Genomic DNA, 19,052 nt, shown 5'->3' on the forward strand with positions numbered 1-19,052 from the left:
TGTGCATAATAAAAAGTTATATAATTCATCAAATGAATAATTGCTATTGGAGTTCAGATGAGGGAAAAGCCAGTTGAGAAACTGTTGTGTAGGAGATTGAGCTTTAATTCATTCTTTAAAGTTGAACAGAATTTTAATTGGCATTAAAAGAGAATGTATAACTGCTTCCCACTGTTTCTGTGGGCCAGGTTGAACATAGCAGAGTGTCACCATGGAGTCTATAGCAGGGCAGGGTTTCAGGGCTTAGGAGCTATAATACTGACTGTGGCTCAGAATAGCCAGAGCTTGGGCTTTGGTATCAGTCATCCTTGGAGTCAAGTCCCAGTTCCATCACTTATTTTTTGGTGTGAGGCTTTAATCAAGTCTTCTTTGTGACAGCACTTAGCACAGTGCCATGTACATAGTGGACGCCCCCAAATGGAAAACATTTATATTACTGTAACTTAAGAGCTAACTCTGGTCTTAGCTGAGGATGGAAGCTGGCAGGCATTAACGTATTGTAAAAACAGTATCAGATATCAGAAAATATTTGTCTAAGAATTAAAAGCTTAAAGAAATCAAGAATAGGTTGAGTAAGAGTTCAAGATAGTTGAATCAAAATGTTTCAGAATACAGGTGAGTATTGGAACAACTTTGCTGAAAGGTGTTGGTCAAATGGCAGAGGGGCCCACAGGGAAGTTCAAAGCTACAGAGCCAGGTCTGTAGAACCTTATTCAAATGAGTGGCATGATTATAACAGTGATTTTCTACAATTTCTGAATACTTCTTATGTACCCAGGTATCATACTTAGCACTTTATATACATTATCTTCTTTAATTCTCATCAGTCTATAGGTAACTGATATTTTTATTTTCATTTAAAATTGTGGATAGGAAGCCCCCAAACCATCAAGAAATCTGCCCAGGGGACTTCCCTGGTGGTCCACTGGTAAAGAATCTGCCTTCCAATGCAGGGGACACGGGTTCGATCCCTGGTCGGGGAACTAAAATCCCACATGTCGCAGGGCAACTAAGCCCGCATGCCACAACTGCTGAGCCCATGCACCCTGTAGCCCATGTGCCACAATTAGAGAGAGAAAACCTGCATGCCACAATTAGAGAGAAGCCCGTGCCACAATGAAAGATCTCACATGCCTCAATGAAGATCCCGTGTGCCTCAACTTAGACCCGACGCAGCCAAAAAAATGAAGAGAAGATAAATAAATAAATAAATAAATAAATATAAAAGAAATTTGCCCAGAGTAACACAGTAAGTAAGTGACAGAGCCAGGGTTTTCTCCCAGGTCTGCTCAGCACTAGCTCATGTTTATAATCACCACACTCCTATTTGCTTCCATGAAGTGGCAAAGCACTTTGAAGGTAACCATCATGCAGATGTGCTTGAGGGGATGATTTACACTTGATTTACACTGCCTAAAATAATTCTAATCCTGGCTAGAGTCAAATGTTACTGGCCAAAATACTGAACATGTACCAAACTCATAACTAAACAAATGAGAACATTACAACCTCTGTATGACACTTGCCCTGACAGTTCTGACTGAACCTGGAGGGACCACTTCAGGGACAGAGACTTGCCACATCTCCCCATGATTGAATCTTTGATTTGTCATTGGAGATTTGTGTGCCACAGGGGCACTAATTAGTGTCTCTAGGAATCAGCAGAGGATCAAGTTTTCCAAAGTTTCATTTATGTAAATAACCACCACAGTACATAAATGAACTCTTTCTTCCTATTTCCAAACCTTATTCCCACCTAGAAGAGGCAACTTAGAAAAGTTACATTCAATGGAAACATGAGTTTTGCAGTTACTTGAATGATAACACAGCTTCTTTTTGAACCTTAGTGGGCATTTAAAGAAGGTTGGAATAGATATGCTAAAGCTGACATTGCCAACTCAAATGTCAGGTAAGTAACAGGGTCCAGTGAAGGGGAACTGGTTTGAATGCTGTGAACTAGAGGTCACTTGCCCCATCTAGACAGGGCAACATCTATTTACCTTTAGCTGGTTATTGTCTGCTCTTTGGGGAGCCAGCCCTTTGATGCCAGAATTTCTGATATTTTGAGATGTGTCACATATACAAATTCTTGTGAAAGGCCACAATGTTAAAATGTCAGCTCAATTAAAAAACAAGAAGGAAACTGGACCAGGCAAAACACATCTTTAGGTTGGATTCAGCATGCAAGATGCAAGTCTAGAGATCTCTGAGAGCCCTTTGATCTTTGTTTTAAAGAAGCTTTTCTCTTCCTTATATGACCCTATCTTCTCTCCACAAAGGCACATAGCTTCTGACTTGGTAAAGCCAATGCTCCAGAAAAAGAAATTTTGGCTATAAGGAGCTGTGTTGAGACTGTTTGTGGAGTTCATTTTTTTGTGTGTTTCATTTTTTATGGGATGTTACATGTCAATTGAAAAAGATATAAAAATTCTAACGAAGTTTAATAGTCTTCAAATTAACTTTAATTAGTAAAAATGTAAAGTAAATGATACGATGTAAAAGATAAGATAAAGTAAAAGATAAGATGACTAGTCAAACCTGAATTGATTTAAATTTTGCATAATATTGTGAACTGTCAGATAGCATCATTTCTCATTTCTAAGGGCCTGGTGTGATTCTTTTTTATAATATTGAGAAGTGCACTGCTTCACTTATCATCAAGCTTTTAGAAATATTTAACAAAACCCACAAAAGTTAAATCATAGATAAATCAGAATAAACAGAATATTTATAACTTAGTGACAAGAAAACACTATCTGCATAGATAATCACAGTTATCTTTTAGTGTTGTCTAAAAGGTAGCAAGTTGTTTGTTAATTAATAATAATGTAAGAGTTTAAAATTGAAATTAATCCCAAGTGAAAAAATCTGAATAAGAAAATTCATATTTAGCTATATAACAGAATGTTTTCACACTCTCAGTGAAATGTGGTAGAGACTACATTTCCAAATGTATGACTAACAATTGTCATCTTCTAAATTCTCAAATTGATAACTAACAGTTTCATCTTCTCACTTGCCACATTATGTTCTCAATTCTAAATAGTCAGTCACTGAAATAACTCTAAGATTACAAGCTGAAATATCTTCAGGGCCAAGCAGGTAGCATAAGTTGATGAAGACACCGCTACTCCAACTAAAGGCTTTCAAAGTCAAAATTTTAGAAACACCATCCCAAATAAAAAATACCTATGGGCAAAATTGGGTCATCCACTTGTTTGTGACCTCTGCTTTAGACTATTAGCCTCTTGTCACTAGTATATATGAAATCAATATTGTCCCTAAACAAATCCTTGAAGCATAGGTAAAAGGAAGCTATAAGAGTTCTAGGTACATGTTTGTGATCTTGGAAAGCATAGATCTTTCAAGATTGGTTTCAGCTAAGCAGTCAGGCAGCAGGTGGGGATCTCAGAACTGTAAAGGTCAACATGAGTGGAGAGAAGCTCAGATTGACAGTCAAAAGGTGTAAAACAGTTCTCTTTAATGTATCCAGGATCTAGTCTGGGTTTCCTTGTCCATTCTCATAGCAAGGCTGCTGTCCAATTACGCACACATTAGAGAAATAAGAAACTATGAAGTCTCGATAGAAACTATTTTGTGCATGATCAAGTGCAGGCATACTTTGGAGACATTGCAGGTACGGTTCCAGACCACTGCAAAAAAGCTAATATCACAATAAAGCTAGTCACACAAATGTTTTGGTTTCCAGTGCATATAAAAGTTATGTTTACACTATACTGTAGTCTATTATGTGTGCAATAGCATTATGTCTAAAGAAGTACATATCTTAATTAAAAAATACTTTATTTCTAAAAAATGCCAAAATAATTACAATAGTAACATCAAAGATCACTGATCACAGATCACCATAACAAATATAATTATAATGAAAAATTCTGAAATATCATGAGAATTACCAAAAGGTGACAGACACGAAATGAGTGAATGCTCTTGGTAAAACTGCACCAATTTGCTGAACTCAATGTTGCCACAAACTTTCAATTTGTTAAAAAAAAAAAAAAAAAAGTGCAATATCTGTGAAGTGAAATAAAATGAAGTGCAATAAAGGGAGATATGCCTCTATTCAGAAATACCTAAGAATCGCCTTGCTTTAGGTAGAGCTAAGTCTTTAAAATGGTCAACTGATTGGCTTATTTCAAAACCTGGATATTACTGTATTTTGACCCTAGTTTGTCTATGCAATTTGAAGAAATTATTCTTCAAAACATTTTTTTCCTTTCTTTTTTTTCCTGAATAGAATAAAGCTCAAAATAGCTCATACTGCCAACTGAGCCTATGCTCTCTGATCTTTGCTTCTGTGTAGGAGCGTGTTAGTGTCATAGTCGGCAATGTGTCTTAAGGACTATGATAGCATGCTCCTCTTAAATAGATGAGGATAACACTAATGATAGGGGCTACTTAGGTGGGTGTGTAAATTAAATCATTCCTTCCATGATCAACCCCCCAAAATTTCACAAATCATGGGTACTTGGAGGACAACGTTCAGCCAGATAAGCAGCAAAGATCATAATAAAAAATGTTTAAAAGTCAAGAACTTGGTGAAAATTTTGAATGCTCTGTAAAAGTCTAAATTGGGTCTGTATTCAATTTTCCTGTTGAAAGCATAAACAGCCCTAGATGTCAAGTATACACACTAACATTTTAATTTGTATTCATAAAAATTATTATTTCAACTACTCCAGTTAAATATTTATGATAAGTTTTTGAAGATTAAGGAAGAGGGACTAAGAATGGGTAATGAACAAAAATGGCATTATAAATTTAACCAGTTGAGAATACTTGCATCTTGATTTATTACCAAAAAAAAGTACTCTAATAACTTGTGTTTGCCAAAGGAAAAAAGACATAGGAAATAGGTCTGCTAAAGTGTGCTACAGAGAGTTTAAAAGTAGGCTAAAATCAGGTGGGAGTTCCACAATTTCAAATTTTAAAAAGTCTTGTTTGAGATTTACAACCCACAGAAATGCGTCTACAGGAAGAGACAGTGAAGGCCTCTTATTTCACAGGTCGATTTTAAACACTGTGTATAATGTTTCTGACAAAATGTAAGGTACATGATGCTAGTACCAGTACTGAGAATGAGAAGGAGCTGGTGGTGACCATGATGACATCTAGGAAGCAAACAGGCTGAGCCTGGGCGACCCCATGATAATGATTCTACCTCACCAGAATGTAAACTCCAAGAGGACAGAGAACCTTTCTGTTTTGCGTGCCCAGGTTTCAACGCAGTCTCTGACATACAGTAGGTGCTAGTAAATGTCTTCCAAATGAATAAAAGAATGAATGGATGAATGTAGTTGACCTGCTCACCCACTTTTCAGTCTGGGGACTCTTAATGGGTTGGGAGGATGACAACTCCGTGAGCTGGAAATTATTAATGCAGGGACCTCAGGACACACTATTAGAGTAACATTCTCTAGGATTTTTGTTACATAAGACTGAGGATGCCAGGATAAAAATAACAATTATAATGTTCCCTTATATTTAGGGCTTTATTATCCAAAATGTGTTGTAGATGAGAATTATAAAGATATCAAATTAATAATCTGTGTGACAGCAAAATCTTATTCATTGGTAATTTCAAGACAAGAAAGAAAATGTCTTTCTTTCTCTCTTTCTTTTCTTTTTCTTTTTTTTTAAACGATGATATTAAAAGCATGGAGGTTAAAGATAGCACATCCAGGAATGTAAACTTCTTTCCTGTCTATTTGATCATGTGTTATTGGCATTAATACTGTCAATAATTCATGGTAAAAGAGGAAGTTGCCATGAAATGTTACCCACTGTCAGGCTATGATCAATAGGTAAGACCACAGTGGGTGATATATTATCAAGTATCAGCCAGATTAACTTTCTCATGGATTTTAAGAGTAGTAGTTATACTCACTTTGTCTAACCTGAGCTAAGCTTATTTATTCATTATCCTTTCCCTGCTGACTATAGACTACTCCTTGATTATAGACTACTCATTTTATCTAAGTACAGAATATCAGCTCTTGTTATTTAATTCCTGTGATCTGGCAGTGGGACTCTAGGATTTGCCCCCATGTTTTGATGTTGGTGTTTATATTTGAGCAAACAAAACTGTCACTTTGTTTTCCTGTCTTCCTATGTTGGGTCACTTTGTGCTACATGATATGATCTAAGACAATTCAATGCAAGGAGACACATGTCCCTTCTCATTGGGAATACGAAGACTGCAGCTTCCTTTTACCCTGTGGGAAAGAAAGCAGGTCAGGTGTCCAAAAGTAGTGGAGGAAAGTTAGTGTCATCACTATTCCTCCTTCTCCATAGAAATAAAATAAGATTATGAGGCAAGAACAGCACTGGTTTCTTCATGAAGGGATTAAAAAAAAAAAACAGTACCATGGTCGTTTGTGTTTATGGTATTGTGGAAGGGCACTCACATAAAAACAAGACTACCACTTCTGGACATTTTCAAACACATTATTAATCGGATATCTTGGAATCTCAGGAAAAAAATCACTTATTGAAATCACCTCCTCAGGGATAAGTAAATATGAAACATTAGTAAACATTTGGCATTTTCTTTTTTATTTAGTAAGTATAATCACCTGATTTATTTCCTTTTGGTTTTCAAAGCCAGACCTCTACAACATTTTGATACTTAAACACCACAATTTGGCTTTGTTTCACTTTATGTTATGTTTTATGTCACCCAAATGCTGGTATATAAAATAATTTGGATATAAATGAGTGAGAGGTCTGTGTCAGCCAGTTTAATTTTATCAAAGGAATTTACATGTGGAAAAACGCATCATATCATGGTGACTACAGTGGCCACCAGAAACAACATGCTGGTGCCTCTCCAGAAAAAAAAAAAAAAAAAAAAAAAAAAGAATGGAATGAAATAATAAAAATGAGGTAGAGGAGGAAGAGGAGAAAGAATAAAGTAACTGAACTTCCTCTGGGTTTCTCACCTTCCCCAAAGAGTCTATCCTCATTTTTGGAGCATATGATTTATCTCTCATTTTAGCATATCCTTAAACTTGCTTGACATATGACAACCATACATTCTGTTACAACTCAAATCCCGTATCTCTTCCTCAATAAACATACTGCCAGTGCATTGGAAGTGAATGGGAATCAAAAATCCATCACCTAAAAGGAGAAGCATGTGAGATTGCGCATAAAGAAGATGGCATCATTTCTGGGAGAAAGTGCCACATCGCTGTACATTTGCTAATTACTTGCAACATGCATTAACGTATAAAAAAATGCCTTTTTGTTACATGGTATTGTTTAGAGATGGTTCTGCTTATCAGTTTTTAATATGCTCTTTGAAAACTGACATGTACTTTACCCACATCTCTTTAGGAACACAGAGATTCAAAGGCTGAATAAAATAGTTTCATGCTTCCCAACACGAACCTGAGAGGGTAATTAAACAGATGGTAACAATAAACTGAATCTGAACATATGAGGGACTAAAGTCCCTTATTAAAAGCCTTACACACCGAAGGGAGGGGGAATGACAACTCTGGGGATGTGTTTTAGCAGCCAACACCTTTATGTCTGCCTTGACCTCAGAAGCAGAAGCTAATCAACCATTTAGGGATGGGTTTCCTACCACCTGGGAGAGGGCACACAAGAGGTCTTCTACACAGCCTGAGCAGCAGGAATGCAAAGTAGATGTGTGACTCTAAAGGAAAGCGACTGTCCCTCAGGATTGCCTTCAAAGACACCAGCTTTAGACACACCAATTTTGTAACTATAAATTTACCCTATCCCCATCCCTCCTACACACACACACACACACACACACACACACACACACACACATCACAACCTACACTGGGGGTCTTATGCTCCAACAGCACAAGCTATCTTCTTCCATGTGAGGCCAAAAACTAGGTACCATAGATTTCTGTGATGACATAGTTATTCTGAATATTTTCAACCTCATTTCTAGGAACCAAATGATCTCCTACTTATTCCATCCTTGAAACATACTGGAATTCGACTTATTTCTCAGATCTTAACATTGTCTGTCCTGAATTAAATCTATGGGAAGAAGAGTATTGAAGCAATCTTGATGTTTCAGCTCGTAACTATATGTAGGTGGCTATTTTTTATAGAATATAAAAATAATCTCAAATATATAAATATTATATACATATCTCTCTCACTCTGAAGTGAAAGATGTATATATGCATTTGTGTGTATATATATATTTACTGTATTTTTATATATGTATAATAGATACGTGTGTTTATTTACACACACACACACAGAAAGAATCCACTATATGCAAGAAAGGATCTTGTTTCTGTAGAGGTTTGCAATGTTATTGTGCCATCACACATGCAAAGATGCTATTTTGCCATTTCATAAGGCACTTACAGCCTAGGGGATAATCAAGTCAGTGTTTCTTCTTGTTTCTCAACCTGCTTCAGTTCTCTGCTTCACTTGGCAAGTTCTTTGAGTGTCATTTTTAAGAAACATTCTGCATCAGTAAAACAATGACTTAGCTTAACTAAGTGCTAGCAATCAAAGGACAATGTTCAACATACTGTGTTTTAGATTAATCAAGGTTATAGTGATGATCTATTAAAGGAAATGATTGAAAACTGAGGCAAGTATTAAGGTGGGAAAATGTACAAGGTATAGAAAAACGTAAATCAAATGGCAAATATTATTTACCAGCTTGCATTTTACCTTTCTGTGCATGTACATCAACATATAACACTGCCCAATTTTAATTTGGGGGTTTTGATACTTAGTAGTATAAAAAGACTGTTCCCAGCTTCTGATACAATTGTACCTTAAATGACACATATTACCTTAGGAATTTGCCATAAAACCCTCATAATAGTGACTATGGTTCTAAGTGACTAACTTATTTTACGGGTGAAGAGTATTATATGAATTAAATAAGAGATGCTGCAAATAACTTAGTGGAAAAGCATAGCTGCTGCCACACAGAGTATTAGGTAACCTCTTTTTAATTAGAATGTACACTTTTAGATTACTGATTATGAACATCAGGGGACCCAAGATTTTGATTCATCAGTAATTCTCCTTTATGTCTACACTAAGACGTAAAAATGAGACCTCTGGCTCAACTCGGTATTTCAGAGCCTTTACATGCTGGTGCAGAATCTATTTTACCTGTAATCTCTAGTACTGCTCTGCCCCCTTGTGCTGCTACAGTGAACTCAACAGAGGAACAGTTCGCCTTAATCTTTGTACACTACTACAGAAAAACCCCACTGTCACTTCTCACTTTTCTGGCAAGTTCAAGGTCAGTGTCTAGCTATTTTCAGCTCATCTCTTCTTGATCCATGCAGAGAAATGACAAGGTAACATGATTCGGGGTCAGCTGTATTACAGGAACTGTTACATAAACGGAGAAAGTGAAAATCAATCCTAGCTGACAGTGACTTCGGGATAATCAACGCTCACTGGATGCCTCTGTCAGCTCGCCTGCATCAAATACCGTGTGACTTCTGTCAGATCTTTTTAATAAAACTATGTTCTCACTTTCAGCAACCTGAATAAATATTTCTCTTGAGCTGAATTTTTTAGACTATGTTGGCCTTCCAGATTTGTAAACTATGCCAATAATGCCTTGAAAAAATTCATGCATGATACCTGTTATCCTACAGTTTGTTATTGACCTGATATGGAAGGTACTGCTGCAAAAACGCCCTTTTTTGACTGATCCATGAGAGCCTTCCTACAGACTGCTGCATCTTCTGCATTGAACTCAACACATTCCCCAAATCATCCTCAGCCCTAACTCCTCTCCCTTCCTCCTTGTTTAACAGAACACCTTAATCAATCATTTCTTGTTGGGAGATGAGTTTTTTTCCTCCTTTTTAGATGTTCATGGTTGCCTTCCTTTTTAATCTCTGTATTTTCTGCCAGGACATTTTCCCCTAATACAGAAAAGGAAACACAGTATTTAACAAGACGTTACACTTTAGTGGCATTCCCACTGAAGGCACCTGATATGTCAGTTTAGGGAAGGAGCTATTTTTATCCCACCCACCTTGTGCTCCCTTGAAACTGTGAGGAAGGCAGTACTCCATTGAAGTACAATTTACCATAATATTAGTTGTCAGTAAATTCAAAGACGGAACTCCTAAAGCTATAAAATGGATTAGAAGCAATTTTAAAAAGAATTAACAAACTAGAGTAAGAGTATACTGTCAACAAACAAATGCTCCATCATAGGACTGTAATTTGGAATTTTAATTACCCCTCTGCTTCTGTAACAAAACAATGTCTGAACTGGCAGCGATTTGAATCTCTCACAGGTCATTGAGCATTCTAGTTAATTACTCTATGAATAGCCTGTTTTTCTCCCCTCTGGAAACACGTTTCTAATGGCAGTCAAGGTCTGACAAATGTGTCATCTACATAATTAGCTAGGAAGCAACACAAAACATTAAACATGCTTTGTGCCGACAACTATCAAAACATTTCATTTGTTGTCAATTATTCATTACTTTGTAGGTTCTGAAGGGGTTGTTATTATGGAAATAAGTCCAGATGCTAACAAGGTTAGAGTTTTGGATTCAAATTAGTAATCAGAGGACTAAAGTAAAAAAAATGTATCTCATGTACATTCACCGCCATGTTCAATCAGTAGGAGATTATAAACAAATTTAGCTATGCTCAAGTTAAAATGGAAACGATGCAACCACGAACGTGAACTCAAGAGCCCCAGCTCATTCTTTGAAGTACAGACTCTACACTGTCAATGAAAACTTCCTGAACATTTGGCAAGTCCAATTTGTGCTTGGTAAACAGAGTTAAAGATTTTCACAGCATGAGATGACATGGGACTGCAAGGACAAGGAAAGAAATCTCTAGTGTTCTTTTATTCTTCTTTCCTCCCTCCCACCCCAGGGCATTTTATTTAAAAGTCAAAAATCTAGCTAAATAAACATTTTCTTCTGCTTCACAGCAGACTGGTTACCTTAGCTAACCCTTGAATTTCATGATTTTTTTTTTCCTATTTCTGAAATCTTGTTTCTTTTATTATTGTTTTAATATCATATATAAAACCAAGTATTGTCTTGAAAGCAGTACTCCTAATGTATATAGAGGATATAAAAAGATTTCTCAACAAAACTGACCTCTCAGTGGCAGAGAAAATTGCAGTGGAAGACACATTATTTCATAGTCATATCTGAGGTTTGGATCTATGGAGAGTCTGACTCCACTGTCCTCCAGCTTTTCCTTATAAACCAAAATGGCTTACAAATGTCATCCACAATAGTCCAATAAAGATTAGGAACAAAACACTGTCCTTACACTGATGAGATAAGAAAGATTTAACTGTAGAATGCAGTGTATAAGAACAGTTCATAAGGCTTGTTCTTGAATCAGAAAAATAGAATTCAAATTATATGTGTGTGTCTAGAATTTAATTGAGGTGATGAGTTTATTTTCTACATAATGTTTGATCAGATGCCTGTACTACAGAGCTAGATAAAAAGAATAGAAAGAAAACAAATTCTATCAGGAAAAATCAAGAAGACCCGTTATCTACAGAGTGTGCAAACTATGTCAGGAAATAATTCCACCCTGAGCTCTGAGAATGCCCAGTTAATAAAAAGAGATCAGCCACTCACTAAGAGAAAAATAATTGTCTGTATCTATATTTTTCAAAGCAAAAAGGCAGCCACATCTTACACTAAATAGGACACATTAAGGCTTTAATAATCTTTATGCAGAAGGAAACTAATCCATTTTCAGATCATACGATCCACAGCAATAAAAGGAAATCATCAAACTAAAAACAATTTTAGAGATGGCTGCAGACTCTCATTTAATTAACATTCAACAGATCATATATTTATGAGGAAGTCAAAATATTTAGGAAGCCTATAATCCTGTAAGCCTTAATGTGGTATAAAAACAACAAATAAATGCAAAGTGTTACTGTTATACATGCCTGCCTGATCAATGATTTTCACATATTGATCTATAAATGGAGTTGACAGTCTGTGTTGGCTGCACATTTTCCAAGCAGCGCTATTTTTGTATAAAACCAATACGGGCAATTACCTTTGTTTGAGATGCCAAGTCTTATCAATTCAATGTGATTTAGTGTCATTTTAATTAAATATCAGGATCCACTTCAGGACAATTTATACAAACAAAGCCTCAAACCTATCTATAAGCTTGATTTGAAGTAAACATGGACAAGTCCTACAGCCTCATAATATTTCTCAAAATCTCTGCTAAACAGAAGGCTTATATTTTTAGTAGCAATTTTTATGTCTGCCTTTTTAGCTAGCCACAACTTTGGCAAGTATCCTAAAATCACAGAAGTAAGAAACAAAGGAAAATTGTTTCCTCTTTTTCCTTATAATATATTAAAAAGAAAAATGAAGGAACGCTGTATGTTAAGAGAAGCACAAGGAGTCTTGTATGTTAATGTTTAGGAATGGCTTGACCTAAGTCTTTATCTGAACACTAATTAAAAAAAATATTTCCCTGTCCATGATGGCTATGAATGGAGTGATGCACTTCTGCAGGGTTTACAAGATGGAAATGGCGAATATTCATACATGTTGCTGCTTAAGACACCAGTATTAAATGCCGGAACTACTCCTGCCTGCAAATCCTAGGTCTGCAGTTTCCTGACTTGGGCTATTTAAACTCTTCATTAATACCTATTTTCAAACTGTCTAGTAGGCTGGGCATCTCTCTTATAAATAACATCAAAGCCACATTAAACCTTTTGCATTAGCTATTTGCTGGATTGCACATTAGCCTTTTTAGCCCTTAAAGAGGCACACTTTACTTGCCCCCATTTACGTTCACTAAGCCTTCTGCTTCTGTGTTTATTAGCACATTCAGGTAAATCAGCAGTCCACCTTTAAGAGGTCTCACTCCAATGCTCAGGGTGAGACAACAAATCACTGAGACCAAAGAGTGCTCCGCGCTCCCTCCCCACCAAATGAAGGTCTCCAGATGGCTCTCACAGATACGCAATTTTCTTACTAACCATGTCATTAGATGTCCAAATTTCCCACCTCTCCAACATTTCTTAGAAAGCAAAGTGGCCTCTGAATTTTGAAAAGGCATTGATCTTATGAACCACATAAAAATGATTGTTTGGTGTTTAAAGAAAATGATGCATGCCACCAATAAAATACTAATGGAGTATTGATACCTGTTTTACTGGAATGCTTCCCTGCAGCACTTAGGCAATCAAAACTTTTAATTCAACAAGTAAATTCACCTGTGTTTGCACAGCTTAGGGTAGAATAAATGTTTATATTGGCATTTCAAAATACTCCTCGATTTAAGATACCAAGAATACAGGCTCTTATGACATGTATAGGAGAATTTTATATTGTGTTCTGAGTTCACAGTCATATTAACATATTTTTAATTAAGCAAAATTTTAAGAGGACTTTATGAATTAATGACAAAATTATACAATTGATTTGACCCTAGAATATTTGTATCATGTTTTTGTAATAAGTGAAATCATGGAAATGTGTAATACCAGATTTTTGTGTTATTATATACTCTGATAAGTCCATATTAGATTTGTAGAATTGATATGCAAGTGACAAGTAGTATATATATGCCACATATATTAAATAGGATGCATAATACATATATAGTCTCTAAGTACTCAATTTTTTTCTGTACAGATTAAATGTATCTCTGTTACAGCAAGCCATACCACATGTGAACTTGTGCACACATTTTTAGTGTGCATTTCCTCCCACTTCTCCTAAGTTCAAAATCTCCCCCTTTGACCTTACCCCAACCTCCAACTTCTGAAAAATCAAGTTCTTAGTTTAGCTTGAGCAGATATCTTTAACAGGCTTGTTTGAATAAATATGCCAAAATACTTTACATTCTGTCAGTATCTAGTCAGAAAATTGTGCATGGAAAAAAAGAGATGAAAAGAACTGAGACAGAAAGAAAATTAGTGCCATGGCAAGCTTTCAATACAGTATCTCTGAGCCAAGTTTTCTCGGTGAAATGACATATCCTCACTAAAATACCCCTTTTATATAATTATGCACCGAGCACACATAACCAAAAGTAACTTTTATTTTTGTTCCTTATCGAGGAATACATATTGCCGAGGCTAAGAATGCGGAAACAAAAGCTGGGATAATTATAGCTAATTTAACTTTGGAAAACTCTGATTCTCCAGCAGTCCAGCATATAACCGCCCAAACTAAAGTTATGTAACAAGGTAATATCAACAATGAGAAACTGCATGATAAAATCCTGCCCAAAAGTGAAAAATGCTAATTTTGTCTCATTTAGCAGCTGGATACAGAAATGCTCATTAGTTTTAAGAGGGTTAATCCTTTTAACTTTTGCATATTGATATGCCAATTATGCCTAATTGTACAAGAGGCATCAGTCAAGGTAATAGTGCATAAACACATGAAAGTTATTAAGTACATCCCAACATGTAATAAAGTAGGTGTTAATTGGTAGCTGAGTTCTGCGGGCTATTGAGGTGGATAATTCATTGAAAGATGGATCACTTGTAATTTCTCTCCATAATTCCTTTTGCAGTCTCATGCTGTGATGTTTTCATGCTTGTCAAAAACAACTGCGGCATAGTGCCTTTTGTTAAACACAGCCAATAAAATATGTTAGGCATCATTAAATATACTTAACTTTTAAACTTTTCCAAAGGTACAGTTCTTACTGATAATACATTATAGAGATTCCAATAATTTACTCTAACCATTGTCTCAAGTTCATGGTTGAGGAACGTTTTAGCAGGTTTCAACGCCAAGTCAGGCTGGCCGTGTTGTGCCTCCCAGCAGATAATACTTTTAAATGAGAAAATAAAGAAAAAAAATGCATCTCTCAGTACCTTAACTAGGATATGTTTCTCACTTTCAAAATATAATCACTGGCTTCCTCATGCTAAATTTGTCTATAATACCTGAAGAAAGGATGATTAAAACCATACATTTCTCAGGCTCCTGAGATCGTTGTGGGTTAATTTTGCACTTGAAATTCGAGTGAAAAACAGCGAATAAATATAATCGGTAACATGCTACTCAGCAAGTTGATCTCATTTAATAACTCAGTTAGGGAGCTGAATGTTTCATAGGCCCCTATGATATTAACAGAACACTCAATTAATAGCTCACATGTTACTGCAGGGTGACTGGGACTCACAGCCTGTCCCCAGCTAACCTATTTCTTGCTCTTGCTCTCACTGTGAGAAACAAAATAGATCCGGGGTCCAAAAGAGTGGCTAACATTGCATAAATAATTTTGTAACATCCTATGGCCTCAGCTGCAAGTTACCACCATTATGGAAGAAAATTAACCAGAGGAGACTCATTGCAATCAGTGTGTTTAGTGGCTCAGGATGCGTGCAGGGGCAGGGACACAACTGGCAGTAGAGTTCATCTCTAACTATTTTATTTCAAATCTTCCTAATGACACATTATGGAGACAAAATGGCTTCCTCTCCAAACCTTAAATCTCCACACCATTTCAACTGTTCAAGCTCATTCCAAATCAGATTGTAATTTCCAGTATCATATATTGTTGGGAGATTTTAAGGAAGAGATTTTCACTTTTTTAAAAGATTTTTTTCTCAGTTTATTCTTAGCTAATTTTAGCCTCTGGCTTTTCAAAGTGATGTACTGTATTTGGAAGTACAAACACCACATGCTAGCATAACCTCATTATTTTTACGACACTGAAGCATGATAGTGGAGGCCCTTAAAATGAGTCAAAGGTGCTCTTCAGTCTAGCTCCAAATCCACTTTATCACTCTGGATTAAGCCCAGCTCTTCTCTTGCAACTGGGGATATAATTATGACTATAAGTAGGCAAGATAAAATGCATTACAAAAACAGTTTTCTCATGCACATTAGGAAAACAAATAAAACAAGGCTAATTAGCTTTTTTTTCCCCCCTTCTTTTACAAAATTCTATATATCAGGGAACTTGTGGTATTTGACTTACAGGTTCAGTGACCTTCCCAACATCGGTGAGGATCATGGATTTACTTTGGCTCAGCCTGCTGTGGTGGCTGTTGGCATTTTTGATTCTCATTTGCACAGCTCCAGTGCCTTGGCGGGTGGGATTCAGTGTTTCCACAGAGGTATCAGAATTTGTAGACTTCTGCATATTACAATGTTATCCTGATGAAATATAAAAGCATTATATTATTCTAAGTATATGCTTTTCCATGAAAAACTCCTGGTGGAGTGCATATCCTTATACATCATTAAAGTACAAAAATGAAATAAAGTCTCCGCCTCTTTGAGTGGTGAAGAAGAAGGTAGTTACTTTGTAGTGCTTTTATCAATTGGACCTCTGTATTCCGACAGTACTGTATACGTGCCAGAGGATTTCAATTCATAGATAGCACACTCAAATTCTGTGTAGTTTCTTAATTCGATTAAGGAACTCCTAATGGCAATATGATATGGTCTCCCTTATATAGAAATGATATTGCATCTTCCGGGTATATGCTCTTTTCATTCACAACGTCTTTGATCTATCACCCACCCCATCCCAACCCACCTCCAGATACTACCACCAGCAGCCTTTTTTGGTGAACAAAATACCCCTGTGAATAAGGTCAAATTTAAGTGCGTAAAATTGGAGGAAAGCAAGCTGGTCCCATTGACTATCAAATATGTCGGCTTGGCCTCATTAGCATGGTGCAGAGTCCCAGTCACCACCCCCACTTGCAATATCCACAGGGAAAAATTAAAATTCCTTTGTCCACTGCCATCTGCCAACTGAACTAGATTTAGTAGCTTAGTTGGATATAATATTTATGAAGACTATGAAGAAACAGAAAATCAGCACATCGACACTATTTATTTATTTATATTTATTTTAATGGAAGGAGTCTGATTCAGGTAGGAAAATCCAGTGTGGGCAAATTTTAAAGGAGCGGCTGTGAGAAAACAATAATTCAGAAAAAGAAAACAAAGGAAATAAATTGGGTGGGTGGACCAGGAGGGCTTTTAGTTGCTTCCCAAATCCATAATCCTTTTCAGCTGCTCCTCCCCACGAGTTCCTCAAATGAATACATCTACTCTTTTTAAACAGGATATTTGCAATGCAAATATAGCTTCAAAGCTTCTAGAAACAGACCCTCTTCTAGCCTGAGTGTCCTCTCTATGTCTCACCCATATAGACATTTCATAGCTAGCCTAGGCACGTGGGTACAACATTAGAAAAAAATGTCACCAGTCAGTTATAGAAGCCAATATAATCCAAAAGAAGGATTATATTTTAAGGAGCCAACTGTTTTGGTACCTCTACCTGATTGGTCGGACAACGGGGCTAGAATCACGGTAATGTTCAAGTTGAGTGGACACTAAAAGGATTAGAAAAGAATAAAAGCATTTTGACGGGAGGAAAAGTGTTTCCTCATAATTGAAACCAGTTAGGCAATTGAGTGATATTGAGTGAGAAAAGAAGTTAATATTTATTGAGTATTTACTATGTGCCAGGCAATGAGCTGGTTTAATCCTTACAAAGTTCCTATGATATTGACATTAAACTCATATTTTTATAGTGGAGAAAAATGAGGATCAGAGTGACTAACAATTTTCTTAAGGACACTGGGCAGCAAGAAGTGAAGGAGTATTTATTTTATCCACCCCCCCCCACCGCCGACCCAGATGTCCATCAGCAGATAAATAGACAAATTCTAGTTTATCTACACAATGAAATATTGCTCAACAATAAAAATGAATGGATTACTAACGCATGCAACCACATGGATGAATTGTAAATTCATTGTGCAGAGTAAAAGAAATCAAGCCCCCCACCAAAAAAGTACTCATTGAGTACTTACGATTTCACTTACATAATATTTTTGAAAATGCAAACTAACATAAAATGAGAGAAAACAGATTAGTGATTGCCTAGGGACAGTGTGGACTCTGGATACAAGGAAGCTTTTGGGGGTGATGGATGTTTGTTATCTTGATTGCGGTGATGGTTTAATAGCAGTATACATATATTAAAAATGATCAAATTGTACACTTTAAACACTTGCACTTTATTGTACTTCAGTTATATCTAACAAAGCTGTTTACAGGACAGTTTTATTAAGAATTCCTTAACCAATTTATTTTGCTACTTATTTTATTTTATTTTGAATATATTCATTTTCATAATCATACATGAGTGATATATTTTAAAAACTTATCTAGTTGAGAATAAGAGAGCTCTTTTGACAACATTTGAAATAAAAATTTGAATAAAAGAAAGAAATCTTATCCCCGCTATTCCACGGCAATATGATGACAGCTACATTAATAAGAAGGACTTTAAAATGTACCAAATCTGACCACTAATGTATGCATAAGGGATCTTACCTCTATATCTAACTAGAATAAGATAGGGTTTTTTATATATAAATGTGTTTTGAAAAGTAAATGCAATCGGGCTTCCCTGATGGCCCAGTGGTTGAGAGTCCGCCTGCCGATGCAGGGGACACGGGTTCGTGCCCCGGTCCAGGAAGATCCCACATGCTGCGGAGCATCTGGGCCCATGAGCCATGGTCACAGAGCCTGTGCGTCCGGAGCCTGTGCTCCGCAACGGGAGAGGCCACAACAGTGAGAGGCCCGCGTACCGCCAAAAAAAAAAAAAAAGTAAATGCAATCACATGCAGATGATATAAATAGTTATTTCTCCACGTACCCCAGTACAGGATAAATTTTTGGTTTTATTCTGTGTATTATTTATTATTGAGGCCTTCAATTTTTCTTAGCCAAGAGACATTATTTCAAAATAAAGCAAATCTCTGGATTTTTTATATTTATAAAGATGCTACTAATAAAAGCATGAGTTTTTTTCAGAGTATATTTCAGTGGATGAAGTAAGGATGAATGAAAGAATGAGAATCTAGGTACCGTGATTGTAATGGAGGCCTTGGATTCATTATAATCAGACTGGTTGCATAAAAAGAGCCTATGATGACTTCTAGTGCAGCACTGTTTCTAATGGCCACCTTTGTGACCTTGAACAAGTCCATGGACCTCTGTTTCATCACTGGAAAAAATTGATAGTGA

The 19,052-nt window shown here is 36.3% G+C and overlaps 1 protein-coding gene across 1 annotated transcript in view; it reads right to left on the reverse strand.

The window, feature by feature from the left end:
• ARHGAP15 (Rho GTPase activating protein 15) overlaps positions 1–19,052 on the reverse strand; it is a 604,198-nt gene that overhangs the window by 558,999 nt on the left and 26,147 nt on the right. Inside the window, exon 2 of the mRNA XM_029224609.1 lies at positions 15,976–16,154. Within this exon, the coding sequence (XP_029080442.1) occupies positions 15,976–16,140 (165 nt within the window). The 5' untranslated portion in view covers positions 16,141–16,154. The remainder of the gene's footprint in view (positions 1–15,975; positions 16,155–19,052) is intronic.

This window comes from Monodon monoceros, unplaced genomic scaffold, assembly GCF_005190385.1.
Source record: "Monodon monoceros isolate NGI ecotype Baffin Bay Population unplaced genomic scaffold, NGI_Narwhal_1 Super_Scaffold_16, whole genome shotgun sequence".
NCBI classification, from domain to species: domain Eukaryota; kingdom Metazoa; phylum Chordata; class Mammalia; order Artiodactyla; family Monodontidae; genus Monodon; species Monodon monoceros.